The sequence below is a fragment of the Herpailurus yagouaroundi genome, unplaced genomic scaffold, assembly GCF_014898765.1.
Source record: "Herpailurus yagouaroundi ecotype Mexico unplaced genomic scaffold, PumYag 140, whole genome shotgun sequence".
NCBI classification, from domain to species: Eukaryota; Metazoa; Chordata; class Mammalia; order Carnivora; family Felidae; genus Herpailurus; species Herpailurus yagouaroundi.
Genome location: NW_024412395.1, coordinates 50,274,162 through 50,291,334, shown reverse-complemented (window position 1 = coordinate 50,291,334; position 17,173 = coordinate 50,274,162). Strand labels below are relative to the sequence as shown.

The 17,173-nt window shown below is 40.7% G+C and overlaps 2 protein-coding genes across 10 annotated transcripts in view; one reads left to right on the top strand and one right to left on the bottom strand.

The window, feature by feature from the left end:
* The window catches only part of SPC25 (SPC25 component of NDC80 kinetochore complex), a 35,873-nt gene extending 27,758 nt beyond the window's left edge, over positions 1-8,115 (top strand). Inside the window, exons 7-8 of one of the 2 annotated variants that reach the window (XR_005790350.1) lie at positions 1,518-1,665; positions 6,076-8,115. Coding sequence is in view for 1 of the 2 variants with exons in the window: in XM_040475296.1 (XP_040331230.1) it covers positions 1,518-1,546 (29 nt within the window). In the remaining variant the exon portion in view is untranslated. Of the gene's footprint in view, positions 1-1,517; positions 2,483-6,075 lie in introns of those variants that run through there. The other variant, XM_040475296.1, reaches the window with a different exon arrangement.
* The window catches only part of NOSTRIN (nitric oxide synthase trafficking), a 61,252-nt gene that overhangs the window by 953 nt on the left and 43,126 nt on the right, over positions 1-17,173 (bottom strand). For 5 of the 8 annotated variants that reach the window (XM_040475287.1, XM_040475289.1, XM_040475290.1 and 2 more), the window contains 7 exons: positions 13,042-13,140; positions 12,821-12,946; positions 9,081-9,189; positions 8,130-8,218; positions 4,930-5,055; positions 3,655-3,754; positions 2,489-2,578 (listed from right to left, as the gene is read on the bottom strand). In XM_040475287.1, the coding sequence (XP_040331221.1) occupies positions 2,489-2,578; positions 3,655-3,754; positions 4,930-5,055; positions 8,130-8,218; positions 9,081-9,189; positions 12,821-12,946; positions 13,042-13,140 (739 nt within the window). Of the gene's footprint in view, positions 1-1,154; positions 1,232-2,488; positions 2,579-3,654; positions 3,755-4,929; positions 5,056-8,129; positions 8,219-9,080; positions 9,190-12,820; positions 12,947-13,041; positions 13,141-17,173 lie in introns of those variants that run through there. The other 3 variants (XM_040475288.1, XM_040475292.1, XM_040475291.1) reach the window with 3 other exon arrangements.

Genomic DNA, 17,173 nt, shown 5'->3' with positions numbered 1-17,173 from the left:
CCCCCCCTCACCTGCCTAACAGGACTCGGACCCTTCCCCAGGACCCTTCCCCAGCCAATTGGCTGAGGCCACAGCCATTACCTCACCAACTGCCCCCAGGCCCCAATAAAACCTTTGTCCTTTTGAAACTCGCTCTCTTTCCCTGGTATCTCACCGCTGTGTCGGTGCAGGTAGGGGATTGAGCTCGAGCTAGCTTGAATAAAGGCTCTTTGCTTTTGCATCGGACTCGGCTCCCTAGTGGTCTTTGGGGATCACGAATTCTGGGCATACCAGTGACTACTATGTCTCAGCTATCAGACTTTTCTTTAGATCGAGACGGCTTCCCTCCATTACATGTGCCAATTTCACAGTCCAAAGTTCCAACTCCTACCTTGCACAGAAACTTAACTCCCCATTCAGCAATTTTGGTAAGTTTAATAAAATGTCAATTTGAAGACAATACTTTTTAAAGCAATGATTCAAATAGAATTCCTAAGAAACACATGGCCCTTCTCTAATTCTCTCTCTTTTAACAAATACTATTCTGATATTAATAACCCTAAAAGCTTAACCATAGATGCCCCCAAATACTCTGGCTAAATCCTTCCCTTGTGACAAAGAGTCCTTCCTCTCTGGCTGCTTTCTGCACATTAGAGTAGAAACATCCACTTCCTTCGTGATGCAAGAGAGCTCCTTGACCTTGAGCATCATCTGAGGTCATTTTTTAGTCTTTCTTCCATTCATTTTCTTCCCCAGTGATTTTCTTTCTTAGGCAAAGGAGACTGTCCACATCCACCCTTACTATCTCACCTCACTCATAAATCACTTTTTATTCTTAAAGATCATTCTCAGCCTACATTCTACCTCCAATGAATTCTCTCAAGTCAGCAGACTGACACAGTCCACTAACAGGAATTCAAACAAATAATTTAAAATCTTGTTGCCAGCTTTCTGAAGCCTCCAATGGCTCCTTTTATTTAAAGAACTCATTTATAGGGGTGCCTGGGTGACTCTTAGGTCATGATCTCACAGTTATGAGTTCAAGCCCTACATTGGGCTCTTTGCTGACAGCTCAGAGCCTGGAACCTGCTTGGGATTCTGTGTCTCCCTCTCTCTCTGCCTGCCCCCCCGTTCACACTCTGTCTCTCTCTCTCTCTCTCTCAAATATAAATAAACATTAAAAAAATGTTTTAATAAATAAAGAACCCACTTACGAGATAAAGTATAAGTAGACTTTGCTGCCAACAGAGAACTGAAGACAAAGAAGATAATAAGTTTATTGTGTAACTATGTACCTCAAACTCAGGCCCTGGGGTCTAGGTGGCATCTGGGAAATGTGTTTTTTATTCACATGGAAAGTGGGAATACAGCATTTCATTTACCTACTGCTGTAGGTAACCTTATGATGATGTGATGAAGAACAAAGTGACTTCTCTAACACTCCCAACTTTAGGTAAAGGCAACATTGATTTAAGATGAACAGAGGAGAGGGTCTACTATATTACCCTTTTTCTTATCTTTATTTCTTTCTGAACTAGAAGGAGAAGTAGTCGCTGAAGAAATCTGACCAGCAAACTGAAAAGGAAGCACCCGTTAACCAAGAGCAAAGACATGGTGTCCCTGTTGTATGGCTGCAAAATCCATCACGACTTCCTGTTGGCTCTGGACGCCATGTCCTGCTTGCAGGTAAACAGCTCTCTCCTACAACACAACCCTTTCTCACTAACCATTTCATCTCCAGATCTCAGCTTTAACATCCAAATATGGTTGTTCATCGGACACACAAGGAAAGTTGAGCCTAGTGGCTGTTTCTTATTTAATGCTGAGGTCTAGGTAACCTATGACAGCATACCTTTCCATGTTCATCAAAAATCTGTGACACAGAGAAAGGGGTTGTTTCCTTAGATTGGCCATAAAACTCTGTTCTAAGGGATAAGTGGGAGAAACATTAAGCTGGAAGTCCTCTGACCTGGCTTCTAGAATTCGAGCTTACCCTACGCCATGAAAGGAAGTCATTTCACATTCTTGTGTGTTTAGTTTTCTGAAAAGGAAAAAGGTGAGACTACCCTTCTAGTAACTTTCCATTACTGACATTCTCGCCCAGGTTAGCCCTGTGATAAAAAGCATGACTCTGGGTTTCTGAGATCAAAGCATGTTCTACCACTTCCTGTAACTTTAGCCAAAGTACTTAACGTTTCTATGCCTTAGTCTCCTCAACAATAAAATGGGAATAAATAATAATACCTACCTCACAGGGCTTTTATGAACATTAAATGGGACAATGTGCTTGTAGCAATATCTAGCACTCAGTAAACACGGAATAAATGTTAGCTATTTTTATTATGTGACTCTTATTTTTGATGTGCTTTATCTTTATTTTCTAAGAAGGGTCATTATAAACCTGAAATGATTTGATGTTGTAGTAACTTTTAAGGCTGTTGTAACAAGGACAGGAGTTTTAGACAAATCAAATGGGAAGGCAGTCAAACTATTTGAAAATGATTCTTACCTTTTTCCAAATTTAATTCATCATCTTGTCTGGCTTGGAAAGAATATAAAGCCTTGCAAAGACCACTGCCGAGCTGGGCCACACCAGACGCTGAAAGTTGGATCCAGTAATAATTAGTAACGCTGTGTCAGTAGGCAAGATGAATATGATGGGAAGCTCTTCAATTATTGAATAGTGTGGTGCTGAGCTTCTCAAAGGGAAAGTTTATAATTTCACATAATCTTCGTTCCTGGGTATAGTAACCATTTATGATATACCTACTGTGTATATGGACTATGTATATTATATAATCGAAAACTATATCATAGTATGGAAAATAATGAGTCTGGAGAAAAAACAATAAAGATGACAGTTTAAAGTTGTTTCCCACATGAACTTGTCATCACCAGTTAGCTAGTATGTGTGGTAGTTGAAGCATATTTTGGAAAACATACACCAGTTTTGCCATTCAGGAATAGATCAGAGCCAGCTAGTGCACGTGTCTGTTACCACCCTCCCTAGGTACTGATGGAACTATTTCTTAATGCGATCGCGAGTCTTTAATACACCAAGTGGACCATAACGTCCTGGGTTTTACTGAAACTCCTTTCACCAACTTCTCATCAAGAAACTTGAGAATCAAGGTTATGGCAACTATAGTTAAACCACAAGGGACAATGGTAGGGTGTGTGTGTGTGTGTGTGTGTGTGAGCTTGTATCTGTGTGTTGAAAGGTGAAATGTGGTGGGTGTGAGCTGGCAAATGGCTAATATAAGGCAGCTGAATAAAGGGAGTAGGTGGGGTCGGGATCACCGTGTTTCTCACAGAAAGGACAGGATTTCCATGGAAGTTTGGAGGAGGCAGTGGAGACAGAACTCCTCACAAGGGTTTGAGGTTGAATGTAAGGACAGCAGATGCAGACTGTCTGAATAACACGGATGCCAGTCATCAAAGGTACCTTCTCATATCATACATTTTTTCCTCAACCCTCCACTTTTTGACTCCTTCCCAAATTTTGGATAACATCTGCACAGAAAGCTACAGATACCAACAAATGAATCAGTCCTAACTGAAATGCAAATTTCTTTGAGCTGATATATGCCCAAAGGATTCTGAAAATAAAATGTAAATGTAGCAACGTGCTTTACCAATAGAACCTCCCCCAGATTATTGTGGGCCTGGGATTACCTGCAGATGAAGCACTCGGGATTCTCTGCCCACCACAAGATGCCCTGCTCACCTTCATCAGAAAAGGCCGAGATATTTTCACATAACTATGTGTCTGTTGCTGTTTAAATTGTTAAAAAAAAAAAAAAAGTCATTTTTAACAACACTGTCATCAAAAGTATTTATGAGAAGTAACTCTTCCACAGCTGTTTTCCTAAGGAATTTGTTTTTTTAATTTTGGGGGGAGAGTATAAATGAATTATTCAATAGTTTTAAAAACTCTACCATAAAGCTTTCTTATTTCTAAAGCCTTAATATTTTCAAAATTAGACAATTACCGCATTTTACACCCTGTGTTTGCAATTCTGACGTGCACCTCAAGGTCAAATAATAACGTTCACAGCATTACTTCTACAAATTCAACTTTAATTGGCTTTAATAAAAGTGAAATTGCCATGACTCAATCTGCCATGATTGAGACCATTTTAGAGCTGAGTTTCAGGGGCGCCTGGGTGGCGCAGTCGGTTAAGCGTCCGGCTTCAGCCAGGTCACGATCTCGCGGTCCGTGAGTTCGAGCCCCGTGAGTTCAAGCCCCGCGTCGGGCTCTGGGCTGATGGCTCAGAGCCTGGAGCCTGTTTCCGATTCTGTGTCTCCCTCTCTCTCTGCCCCTCCCCCGTTCATGCTCTGTCTCTCTGTCCCAAAAATAAATAAACGTTGAAAAAAAAAATTTTTTTTAAAAATTTAGAGCTGAGTTTCATGGAAAAAGCCCCCTTATCACAAGGTGGTTACAGCTCCCCCTTCTGATTGGAAATGGAAAACAGCTGCAAGGTACAGTGACCCACATGTATGCACATGCTCATTATCAATCCTTATAGTGTATCACCAGGAAAATACACCGGTGTGAATTTTTTAAATTATGCTCACACTTTATCCACGTCATGTACCATGTGAAATGGATGAGACTAGAGTATATCACAAAATCTTAACAATTTAGGCACATAGAAATTTTATTCTAGAGGTATGTTCAAAGAATAAAGTTACGGTATGAGGAAGATGAAGAATCCACAGAATTACTAGCTCCTCATATTTAGTCCACAAAGAATGTATTCATTTGTGATTAACTCTTGTTACTTCACCCAGGAGTAAGACATAAATTTATCTTAAAATTCCACAACTGGGATTTGGGACATGTGGCACATGTAATTCATAATAGCCTTTTTGCCCTGGTACTATTTGAAGCCACTCCATACAGCAAACCCAGTCAAGAAATTACAACCAAATCTCTTAAATTTTTACCTTTTCTTTCCACCTGAAGATGGAGTTACTGCAGGGATGGTTGGGTTGAGGTCTTTGCTCAAGTTCTGCTAACACTGATGACAGTTTGTAGGAGTTTGCTTGCAAAAGGTCTAGTTTCAAGTTGGTCTGTGGATACATCATTTGGCCATGTGAGTAAATTTCTAGAACATGAGGTACGACTGGATGGGTAAAGGGATATCAGGATAACTTCCAAGATGACAAAGAGGTCTAGAAAGGTACACATTCAACTTCATGCAGATAGGCACAGAAAATGCTAAAGGGGGCAAAAAGTGGACACTTTCAGTATTTTAAAGGAAAGGCTTAGTTGTGAAGTGCACCGCATTCTGGACTCTTCTATACATAGGGTAAACCAGAAACCTTGATAGATACATTACTCAGTATTTTGTGGCAACAAATAGCTTTACTCTGAGCTATTTTCTGCTGAGCAGTGAGAAAGGGAATAATGAGTGTTGATTGCAGAAGGTAGACTTCCAGAGGCCTTGAAGAAAGGATGTTGAACATTGTGCTCAGCATTGTGAACACAACTGAACTTGTATCGATAGAATCCAACTGAAATAGTGTGAGATGGGTTTTGTTGCTGCTGCTGCTGCTGCTGTTCTTGTTTTTCTTAAAGAGATTAGGTCTTATATTACCCAACAAGTTTGCAGTAACACTTCTGGACACTGGAAACAATGGTCTGGAGTATCTGAGTATAAAAATACGTGAAGCTAGGGGTGTCTGGGTGGCTCAATCAGTTTAGCATCCTGACTTTTGATTTCGTCTCAGGTCATGATCTCACACTTTGTGAGTTCGAGCCCCACATCAGGCTCCCTGCTGACAGTGCAGAGCCTGCTTGGGATTCTCTGTCTCCTTCTCTCTCTGCCCCTCCCTCGCTTTCTCTGTCTCTGTCACACACACAAATAAATAGATAAACATTTTAAAAAATAAGTGCAGCTAAAGACACACTCCTAGTTCTGAATTTGACCTCCTGTTCTCCATTTGACCTTGAACTAGAAACTTCGTAATAACTTCTTTGTTAAGCTGTATTCAGTTAGGGTAAACCAAATAACAGAGTCTAAACATTGGAAGGGGACTGCTTATCCAATCTCTTCCTGACCATTATTTCTTCCTTTTCCACATATCCAGCAGGGGGATTCCTAACCCTAACATTCTTGCCAAGGGACCACAACACCTCCGGTTGGACTGAACTGAACTGAACACCTCTGATCGACTGCATTGTGGGACAGGCTTACCTAAGATGAAACCAAAACCCACCACATATCTTCTACCATTAGACCTAGCCTGCATCTGAGAGCATCATAGGACAAATCTCCTTCCTCTCCTATGTGGTGCTCTTTCCAGTGTCTGAAGATAGTATCTATTCTAAATATATTCAGTTTCCACAACACTTTCTCCTAGAACATGTGTTATCAACATTCTTCTTCTTTCAAATATGGCACTTGAAGGACAAAGAGGCAATGAATTAGGAAGAATTTAAATGAAACAGAGTTTCCTCCTGCAAGAAACCTTCCCTGGGTAGACTTCGTGTTATCCATCGGATGCAGGGGTGTGTAGCCAAGTTACACGGATATTTGCCATTCGCTGCTCAAAGGTTCATGTTTACTCCATCATAAGCACCATTAATTCAGGAGCCAGACCCTCCCGGACCTTATACCCTCCACTATGTGGATCAGGCCAGCATGTACCCAGATGATCCCAATACATGTTCTGTGCTGGTAATGATGATGACAAAATTCTATGCAAGAACAACCAAAGAAATAAACTTACAACTTAACACCATCAAAAAATGCTCCATATGACTATTTTGGTAAATACTACTTGCATGGAGTTAGAAAACCAAACATTTTGCACTATCACAGAAAATGTTCTACAGACTGCTTTATAATTTCATAAAAACTATAGCCATGTGTCACTGCAAATATGTTAGAGCTCTGTTCCCAAGTGAACAGAATTCAGGCCTTTCTTTCCCTAAGAGTGTTAGGTTTGTTTTTCCAACAGCACCTCCTCTAAAGGAAGCCTCTGCTAAATAATCGATTAAACTGTACCTGGCTATATCTGTCTCCTTTCACCAAAGAACTACTGAAATTACCTGTTTGGACAGAATTATTAGGTACCTGCTTTCACAAGACAGTTAGGCTAGGTACAAGGTAAGGACAGCTGGCCCAGCTTCCTATATCCTACAAAACATTGCTAAAGATTTTATCGCTTCCTGAATTCTTCTCATATTAACCCCCGTCAACTTCCTATTTCTGTAATCATAGCAGAAAACCTGCATCTAGCACACATAGTTCATAGCATCTGTTTGCCTTTATTCCTGTATAGAATTCACAGCACTTTGCTAACCTCTCTTTCACCTGGGCTCCTCTGAAGCGGCTGCATTGTCCATCACTCCCACAAATGCCTGGGGGCTGCTGAGGTCCAGGCTCTCAGCAAAAAGGCCCAGAGTTGCCTCTCTCCCTGCCCTCTCCTGACAGCACCTCCCCTCCCCTCAGACAACCTCAGCCTCTGAAGTTTTTTCCCTTTTTCTCAGGAGCTTTTGCCACACACACCCAGACTACCCCCTCACTCTGTGCCTCACATCTTTCCGCTCCCCTGTTATTTTCAGAAGACCGTGATGTTCGCTGAGGGATCAGTGGAAAGTGGAATCTTCATAGTTACCAGGTTTTCAGCTCTCCTCTGTGCACTGTGCTGACATTTTCTAACCAACACTATATCCTCACAATAACCTTCTGAAGTAGGGACCAATATCCCCATTTTACAGATGAGAAAACTAAAGTCGTCCCAAGTCACTGTAAATGACAGGGCTGGATCCAGATCCAGACCTTTCTGAATGCAGGCCCTGGTTGTGGGTTTGTGTGTGTGTGTTTAATCACTTTTCCTAACTGGGTTAAAGTACACGTGGTTTCCAGACCTTGATGGAATTATTCTATTTTGGGGAATTCTATTTTAGGCACAATTCTTTTCCAGGAAGGACACTAAAGCAAACATTTCTAAGTTGAATTTTTCCGGATCCCTCAAACTGTTCATCAAGGAGGTGACTATAGGAGCTCTCTTCCTAGAATGTTGTATGTCATGAGAAAAGAGAGGCAAAGAGAGGTCAAATGGGCCCCGAAAACAAGCATCCTAAAAATAACTCTTTCATCATTAAACCTAGGAAGGTGGAATCTGCAAATATTTACCTCGTCCATTAAGGCTGCTGTGATTCTTTGGCTCTCTGTGTCCAAGAAGGCGGAGTTGCTAGAGTAGGATTTCAGCATTTGTTCCAAACCTAGCAATGAAATAATTCTCTCGGTCACCGCTGTCCATCCTGCCCTGGCGGAACACAGCTGAGAGGGGCCACGGGCAGCGGAGCCTGGGCCCAGAGGTGATACCAGGAGGGTTTCCCAATGGCTGAGGCTCTTTCTGCACGTAGTTGTTACTAAATTTTACTGAACCAGTGGCCTGTACCTTCATTTAATGAAATTTGAGAAGTGCTGGAGTTAAAAAAAATCTTGATTATTATTTTGCAAGATGAGCTTTTGAATCTCCTTGCGGACCCAGTCCGTGGTCCATTCCCAACACTTCCCACAGTGTTAGGCTCTTCCTCACTATGATATTTAGGTTTCTAAACATTTCACTCCCTCGGATTTCCTGACAGGGATTACATTTCAACGTGTCGCTCTGGTCCACATAAGATAAGCTCCATATTCCAGAATCACAAGTGTGGGGTCGTTTTTATTATCCGTATCCCTTTAGAGCTGCTTCACATTCTGACATACCTAGCTTCCTCATTTGGAAGGATAGTTTAAAAAGAAACAAACAAGAAAACCAAAAGCTGTGTGCACAGGTTTACCACGTTTTCAACCAAACAAATTGTCCCTCGTTCCAGCCATTTCAGAAACACAGCAATATGCTGCATTTCTGGAAATGGTGACATAGCTCTCTCAAATAGACCAAAGTGTCATTTCCAGCCTGTTTGTGCTCTCCTGTCTTCTTTCCCATTGTTCTTTATTCAGACAAATTAGGTTTGACATAGGATTCTTTAAATGAGATGGTCCCTGCCCCAGTCTGCAAAAGTGGAATCACCCTAACTCTGAAGGAACCCTCCAAGTAGAACACTTATCAGGCCACTCACAGATACAATTACACACCTGCCCGGTCTCTTGAGGCTTTTTCGATATCTTTTTGCAGTCTCAACAGTTTGGATTTTATTGAAGACTCTTGTCGCTCTTTATTCATTGCATTGTTAAGATCTTCTTCCTTTAGGGGGAGAAAATGATGCTTAACAATTTAAGGAGAAAAAAGTAAGGGTTGCTCCCCCTGGCTATACTGATACTTTCACTGATAACTGTATTTAATATTAACTGGACAGGAGAAAAAGAGTAAAAGAATAAATAAATAAAAGCAGGATAACCTTTGGTTTTATACGGATTGTTCTACTTGTTCTAGGCCTGCTTACTATGAAAACATCTTGCCCACAGCTTGTCAGTACATAGCCGAGGACTTCCTTAATAGAACACATTATTGTTGAAGGAAGAGCCTTACTATAGTTATTTCATAGTTTCTTGATAAGTAAATTGGTTTTTTGGATACATGTTGCTCTCTATTTGTCTTGGTTCCAGTTAGAGTTCTTTAAACGTCCAATGTAGCATCATGTGTTTACCTTGAACCAGGACTGCCTACGGAGTGGAACAAATATCTGTTATGTTCTGCTTTCTTGGCCAGCTGCTGGGAACACGTGAGCTCTTCCCAGAATGGGTCTATAATTTAGTCAAGCCTTGAAGCATATCATGAAGAGAGCTAACAATTCAAGGCCACATTCATTCATGAATGGTGCAGACAGGAATGCGTGATTCAGCAAGTGCCAAGGCAAGAAAGTTTCAAGGAGGCTAGAAGACTTCACCAGGATTTTTCAGTCCAGGGAAAAGAAGTCAAAGGGTACCTCGGGTAGGGGAAATGGCTCAAGCCAAAGGATAGAGGGAGGACTACAAAAAAACGTATCAGGAACAATCAACAGACCAGCCATTTGCGTGAGCAAACATAGTGGAAGGAAAATTTGTCTTCGTAGTTTAAGCCAGATTTTTGGGCTGAAGTAGAGATTTTATCCTACAAAATGTGAGAAAGTAATAACAATACCTGAACTTTCACATACATTATTTCAAGATCTAAATGAGGAAAAAAAAGAGGATGTTAAGGTCAGGTGGCGAGGGGCTGAACATGAGTGTAGCAGAGGGACAGGAACCCTTGGAGAAAGAGGGGACACCAATGACTGAAGATGGCACTAAAGGAGTCAGGACTTCTCCAATATGGAAGGAGAAAAACCAGGATCCTGAAAGTTGGTGGAGAGATCATCACAAAGAAATGGAGGCATGAGAATTTAGAGCAAAGCAAACAGCCATTATAGAAATAATGAGCTCTAGATAAAAATATTTATATATTGTGAATTACATATTATAAAAGTATGTATCTTTATTACATGTGATTCTCACAACAAGTCTATGAGGTTGGCTTTATTTCCCCCATTTTACCTGTGACACTCAGAGACATAAATGAAGGCCCAAAGGAAACAGCTTGAAACCCCGCTCTTCTGAGTCCCAGTTCTCTTCCCCATCTGCTCCTACACATGCCTGCCCATGGTGGTCGTCACACCCCACATGAGCCCCAAGGGAACTGCATGGCTGCCTACCTCCAACCCTCAGGACTTCCTTGCTGGAGAAATGCACATCACACTCTGGCTCCCATGCCAGGCTGAGACTTCATTTGGGTTGTTTAGGGACACCTATTGTTTACAAATGTATTTCCAGAGATGGATCACTACTGGATCAACTTGAGGCTAGAATATACTGCTGTCCGTTAACTTTCTTAAATTTGTCCTTCTCTTCCAAAGATTTTGGAAAGAAGATCAATACTGAAGGTGGCCTATGAAACTTCAGATACAATCTTCTGAGCATGGCCTTATGGTAACCTTACAAATATTTTCACACTGGTCACCAGCCCCTCAATATCTGTACTCTTATTGGTCTGTCTTACCCTAGTCCATGTACATTTCTTGGCACTAGATATAAACCAGTCTATACTTACTGCTAATGTCTAGTAAGTCAGAATTTGGGGGTGTTTTGCTTTGAGGATATTAAGAAAATCCCGTTTACACATTTGGAGATACAATCCGTTCATTTAGACAACAGATATGTAGTCATCAGCTTTGGTACACAGAAGTTCCATAGAAACCCAAAATTTCCATGGGCATGGCAATTAAAGATAAACTGTCATGGCTGCCTCCTTACATTTCACTGGAAGCCTAATCAAATATTCAAGGAGAATGACCCTTATTTTATTGACAAGTTATTCAATAGGGGCACTTTTTTTAAGAGAATAACAAAAATACTTTATTGTACGTTTCCCATCTAAGAGGTCACCTATTAAAAAGGATAGAGAAAAAAAAAAGAAGAGCACTTCCCCTATCAAATCTTCCTTTCCACTCCCATTGCTACCTTTGTTACTGCTCTGAGCAGACATTGCTGTTGCTAATTCACTTCACCGTTGCCAGAATAGGAAAAAAAAAAGATTTGATTAAAGAAATAAGTGGCCACTTATGGCTATTTGGAGGATGGGGAGGGAAAAAGCTGGTCAGGTGTCATCTTTGTGCCTAATCTGATGGGCTTTCCCCCTCCCTCATCTTTTATTCCCTGCACAGGACTCCTGGGATGTTGACTTCAGCTACACTTTTAATTCTAGAGCAGGACATGACCAGTAGGCTAGTTCCCTATACAGGGAGAAATGAACCTTCCCAGTCTGGACCTTGAAAGTCTGAGTGAAATATAGCAGAAGGCACAGGGAGGAGCTATGGGGAATTCTTCCTGCAGATTTTGGTAACTAATGATCAGCTTCTAGAACACTGTAATTAAGGGTAACAAGAGGGGAGCAGAAGACAAAATCTTTGAGGCATGATCCAAGAAGACAAAGAATTTACCCCAAATTAACAAAGAGGTTAGATGATTGATCAGTTTTTAGCAAGTTTCATATAATAGTAGAATCATCCAAATGCTCTCAAAATAAGTTTTTGTAATATGGTTCAAGATTTTCAAAGTCAAAGACCATGAAGAATGTTGATAACGATTCCCACATTTGAGGAGTCATGCCTTTGTATAATCTCCTCCACTTAAATGTGGGCCATGCTTATTGATTTGGTTCTAACAAATAGAATACTAAGGGATGTCACTTCTGAGATTAGCTTATGAAGACTAAATTCCATCTTGGACACTCTAGCTCGGTCTCTTTTGGATCACCAGTTCTGGGGGAAGCAGACATTTTGTGACATGTTGTGAACCTCCCATAGGTGGAAAGACCTGCATGGCAAGAAGCTGGTATCTCCAGCTACCAGTCGGGAGGGGCCGGAGGCTTGCCATCAGCCACATGAGCTCAGAAGCAGGTCGTCTCTCAGGAGAGCTTTGACATATCAGCACTCCTGGCTGACACCTTGAGGGTGAAGCCATACCTAGATTCCTGACCCACAGAAACTGTGAGGTAATAAATGCTTGTTTTAACCAGTTATGCTTGGGGATAATTGTTATGCAACAATAGACATCCAATATGATATACAGTGATTATTTACAGATCATGAAACGTGTCTGCCTGGCATTACTCTTCTATAGAAGACTGAGTATAAAGATTCAGTCTGGAATCCCGTTTAACTTTCCTCCCTTCCAAAGAACACCAAAGACATATTTCTGTTGCCCAGTTTGTAAACCACATACTGTTTTTTATTTATACAGACTATGAAAAAACCAATACTTTCATTTATAATTGATCTCAATTTTTTTTTTCAAAGTGAATCCCTCAATATATGAGTAAGGTGCCCCATTAATGGAACTTCCTTCCATTCCATACTTACAAAGTAATCGGTTAATAGGAAGTCAGATTTATTTTCTGTGGATGAGACTGCAGTTTCTTCCATGAGAGCCTGGATGTCTTTTTCAACATCTATCTTGTTGATGGCACAGTGAATCTGAGTGTGACACTGAAAAGCCAAGAAAGCAGAGCAAGTTTACTGAAGAATGTTTCCTGCCAGTTCTTACCATGCATATCAGAAATAGAGAAATCTTTACTACTCACTGTAGTCAGGGTTTGGCCAAAAACAGAAATATGTTGGGTGTACTGGTTTAAGTTATTGTATAAAAGTTTAATTCTTTCCTTCTCCAGCTCCAGGATGCTCTGAAAAGGATGGAAAATGGTGTAAGACTGGCCCGTTGTTGTGCAAAACTAATGTTACCTACCAAGCACTGACACATCCGAAGAAAGTCTGAATGAACTGTTATGTGAGTGCCTCTTGTTTATGCCACATCCAAGCTGCAGTGGGGGGGAGACTGGTGTATTTCCTGTTTAGTCTTATGTAGGATTGGTTTAACTCACATATGTTCCCCAGGCTGTTTTGGTCCAAAAGGTATATAAGGTGATGTTGTGGATTACCTGACATTCACAAAAAAAAGGGGAGAAAAGGAATAATTTGAAAAGCATCTGTGAGTTCTAGAGAAGGAGAGCGAAGCCCAGTAAAACCCGTATCCATACCTTGGAAGTGCGTTTAGACACTAAATATTTTTAGAACTGTTTATAGTACATACAAGGCATTCTGCTAGCCTCTGCGGGGCAGGTGAATTTAAGGAAACTATTGAAAAGAGCAGAGCCCCAAAGTCTGATCAACTCATAATCCTGTCCTAAAATTAGGCCTGGGGGGTCAAAGACCACTGTGTGAAGGTGGGAACATAGCCTTTCCACTTTGTGTGGAATGATAAAAATTCTACTCCTAGAGTCTCGTTACTTTTACCTAGGAAGGGTAAACAAAGGAATGTCACATTTCCCTTGTTGGTCTTAAGATTTTAGAAAAAGTTAGTTATTAGGCTTTTGCCACTCACTGCTAGCTGGGCTGCTGATTGTTTTGAGGGAGTGCAGGGAAATTCAGCTGCTAGGCATTGTGTGAGAAGGCTGGGCCAGATGGGATTCCTAGGCCATGTGGGGGAGGGGGGAGGCTGCTGGGTATGTGCACAGAGGACTTTGGGCTTTGATGGCGGTGGTAGGTGCCCAAGACCACATGCTCATCATCCCATTTTTGTAAGGACAAAGCCTGGGCGTCCCTGCTTTGTTCAGAGGTCAGGTTGGTTGCTCTCACGCCCACCATCCCACCCAACTCCATGCCACACGATAAAGAGGACTCAGCAATAGTCTTTCATGAAGAAGGCTTTGGTCAAATTGGTGGGTAGCATTTCCATAGGAAGTAAGAAGGTCAAGTCCTTCTCAAGGCCTTTGGCAGGGTGGGGGTAGTGCAGGGGGGTGGTCACAAAGATCATTGGGTTCTCCCATCTGCCTCTCTAGGCACATCTATAGGGCCCACTGACCTAATACAGTATGGCGGTCCTTGATATCCCTGTGGTAGATCACATTCACATTCAGTTGTTATTTTATCTATGGTGCATAGTCACTTTAAACTTTTGTAAAAATTTATTTTTTTTTAAATTGTGGTAAAACTTGCATAACATAAAACTTACCATTTTAACCACTTTGGAAATTTTTTTTTGCGATGTTTATTTGTTTTTGAGACAGAGAGAAACAGAGCGTGAGGGAGGGAGGGAGGGGCAGAGAGAAGGAGACACAGAATCCGAAGCAGGCTCCGGGTTCTGAGCTGTCAGCGCAGAGCTTGATGTGGGGCTCGAACCTACAAGCTGTGAGATCATGACCTGAGCCGAAGTCAGACACTTGACTGACTGAGCCACCCAGGCACCCCTTAACCACTTTTAAGTGTACACATCAGTATCATTAAGTACATTCAACATTGTTGTGCGACTATAGTTATCATCCATCTCCAGAACTTTTCTCATCTTGCAAAACTGAAACTCTACCCATTAAGCCAAATTCCCCATACCCCTTTTTCCATACCCCCTGTCAATCATCATTCTACTTTATGTCTTCTATGAATTTGACTACCTTCGGTATCTCACATAAGAGGAATCATATAAATTTTGTCCTTTTGTGTCTGGCTTATTTCACCTAGCATGAAGTCTTCAAGTTTTACCCATGTAGCATGTGACAGAATGGCCTTCCTTTTTAAGACTGAATAATATTCCATTCTATGTATATTCCATGTTTTGTTTATTGGTATATAGTCATTTTAACACTGCTATTAAATGCAAGTAGTAAAAAGCTCAGGCAGTAACTATGAAAATTTATGCCGATCACATGAAAATTTCAATTCTTTGCCAAGTGTCATGACATTCTTGAAGCAAGAAGCCAGAGCTCTGCTCTCCCATGGCCACTTCTTTATTGAGTCAGAAGCTATACAACTTTTATAAGTCAGTGGGAGAAAAATGCCTTTGTTTCTGTTCTTAGTCTCCTGAGTCTGTCTTCAATACTGTCAGGCACCAGCCATGAAAGTGGTTGTGTGCCCTCAGTTTCCCAGACATAGGATTAAAGACACAGAAAAGTAGCCTATCCAATGTATTGCTTCTTCCAAGGACAGAGATATATGCTTCCTAACCAATCTATAGGACAAATTCTGCTCAGTTGCTTGAACCTCAACTGGAACCATATTCAATAAGAGACTTTACACCTTAGAGAAAGATTTAGAGAAACACCTGTTCTAGTTTAGCACCATGAACAAAGGACAGGAAAAAAAACAATGTGTTTAAGAACACATTGTATCCTAGTGGGCAGCTGTTTCCTTATTTTGACAAGTGCTGAGCCACTAGCCTCAATTTGAGACTGGAACAACCAGTATCCCTTGGTGGAGATGGTAATGGTTAAGAGATTTTAATTACATTTCAGAGAAATCATTAAAATGATCTATGTTTGCTCATGAAAAGAGGCAGAGATAAATTCCACTGTGCAAAGGGGAAATCCATATCTCATCTAATGAATTATTGCTTTCTATTATCATTTTATTTTTGTATAAAGTGGGTGGCAGAGAAGCAAAATACTCTGAAGCAACTGAAACTGTCCTCCTCTGCTTTTACAATAGTGTGTACGTGGAGAGTATGGTCAGAGTTAGCAGATTTGAAGTCTATCTGTGGCCCAGGCACTGTGAGAATTCATCCTCTTCATTCATTTTTTTTGGTCCTTCTGTCCTGGCCTCCTGGTCTGCACTACCCAAGAAATTTGGACAGATTTCATCTAAATTGCTTTCATAAAACTGATCAAAGAAATATCATGTTCTTTCTAGAGCAAGAACTCTCAAATTTTAGTATGCATAGCAATCACCCAGATGCCTTCCTAAAACCATTCAAAGGTTCTGATTCATCCCATTTAGGGATGATTCCGCTCAGGAATTGGAATTTTAACAAGCATGCTAGCTGCTTTGAAACATTATCTTGGGACTATGAAGGGCCACAAAAAATTTAATTTAAAAATTATTTTTAATTCTTCCACCTAGAGATAACCCATTAGCATTTTGGTGTATTTCAGTCCATCTAGGTGGCGTGTATGTAAGATTTTTTCTTTCTAATTATCTATCAAATTAGTCAAATTGGTACCCTGTTTTTTCACTTAACTTAACAAAAGCAATTTTTCATGTTGTTAGTCTCCCAAAACACCACTGAATATGGTCTATTTGTGGGATTGCATATAGTGTATTTGATTCATTTAGCCGTCCTCTTAATGTTAGCCTGCTGAATTGTTTCCTCCCTTTTGTTTTTAATGTATTTTGAGCAGAAATTGGTTTGTTTTTCAGCTATGTTCTCAAGATGGATTTATAGAAAGAAATTTATGTTTTTCAACATGGGTTCTAGGAGAGAATTAAGGCCTAAGGTCATAAGGCAGCTTTTTACACGTTGTGAGTGACCATCTGCCCCCCTGCATCTAGATTGGTACCAGTCACTACAACCCTTAGGAGAACTGGGAGCAGCCACTCAGATTATTTTCTGTGTTCTGCGGTTCAGATGAAGAATACTGGTTGAGAAAGTGAACGTTCTTAATGCCCTTGACACTTACTGCAAATAAGTTTCTAAAATAAATAATTCCTTGAGTAAGTTCTGTTAGTACCAAACATTTGGCTCTTGGTAATTCTTACTAGCGTGGCTATTATTTTTCAAAATATATTAAAGATTATTTCTACCAGATGAACTGTTTTTTCTTGGAGGGTAGGAAATATGACTTGAACATAGTATGATTATAAATAATAAGACTAATTTTACATGTGGCTTATGGAATTGGTTTTATAACTTCATAACCACATTTGAAACCTCACATTTCTTGGGATCTA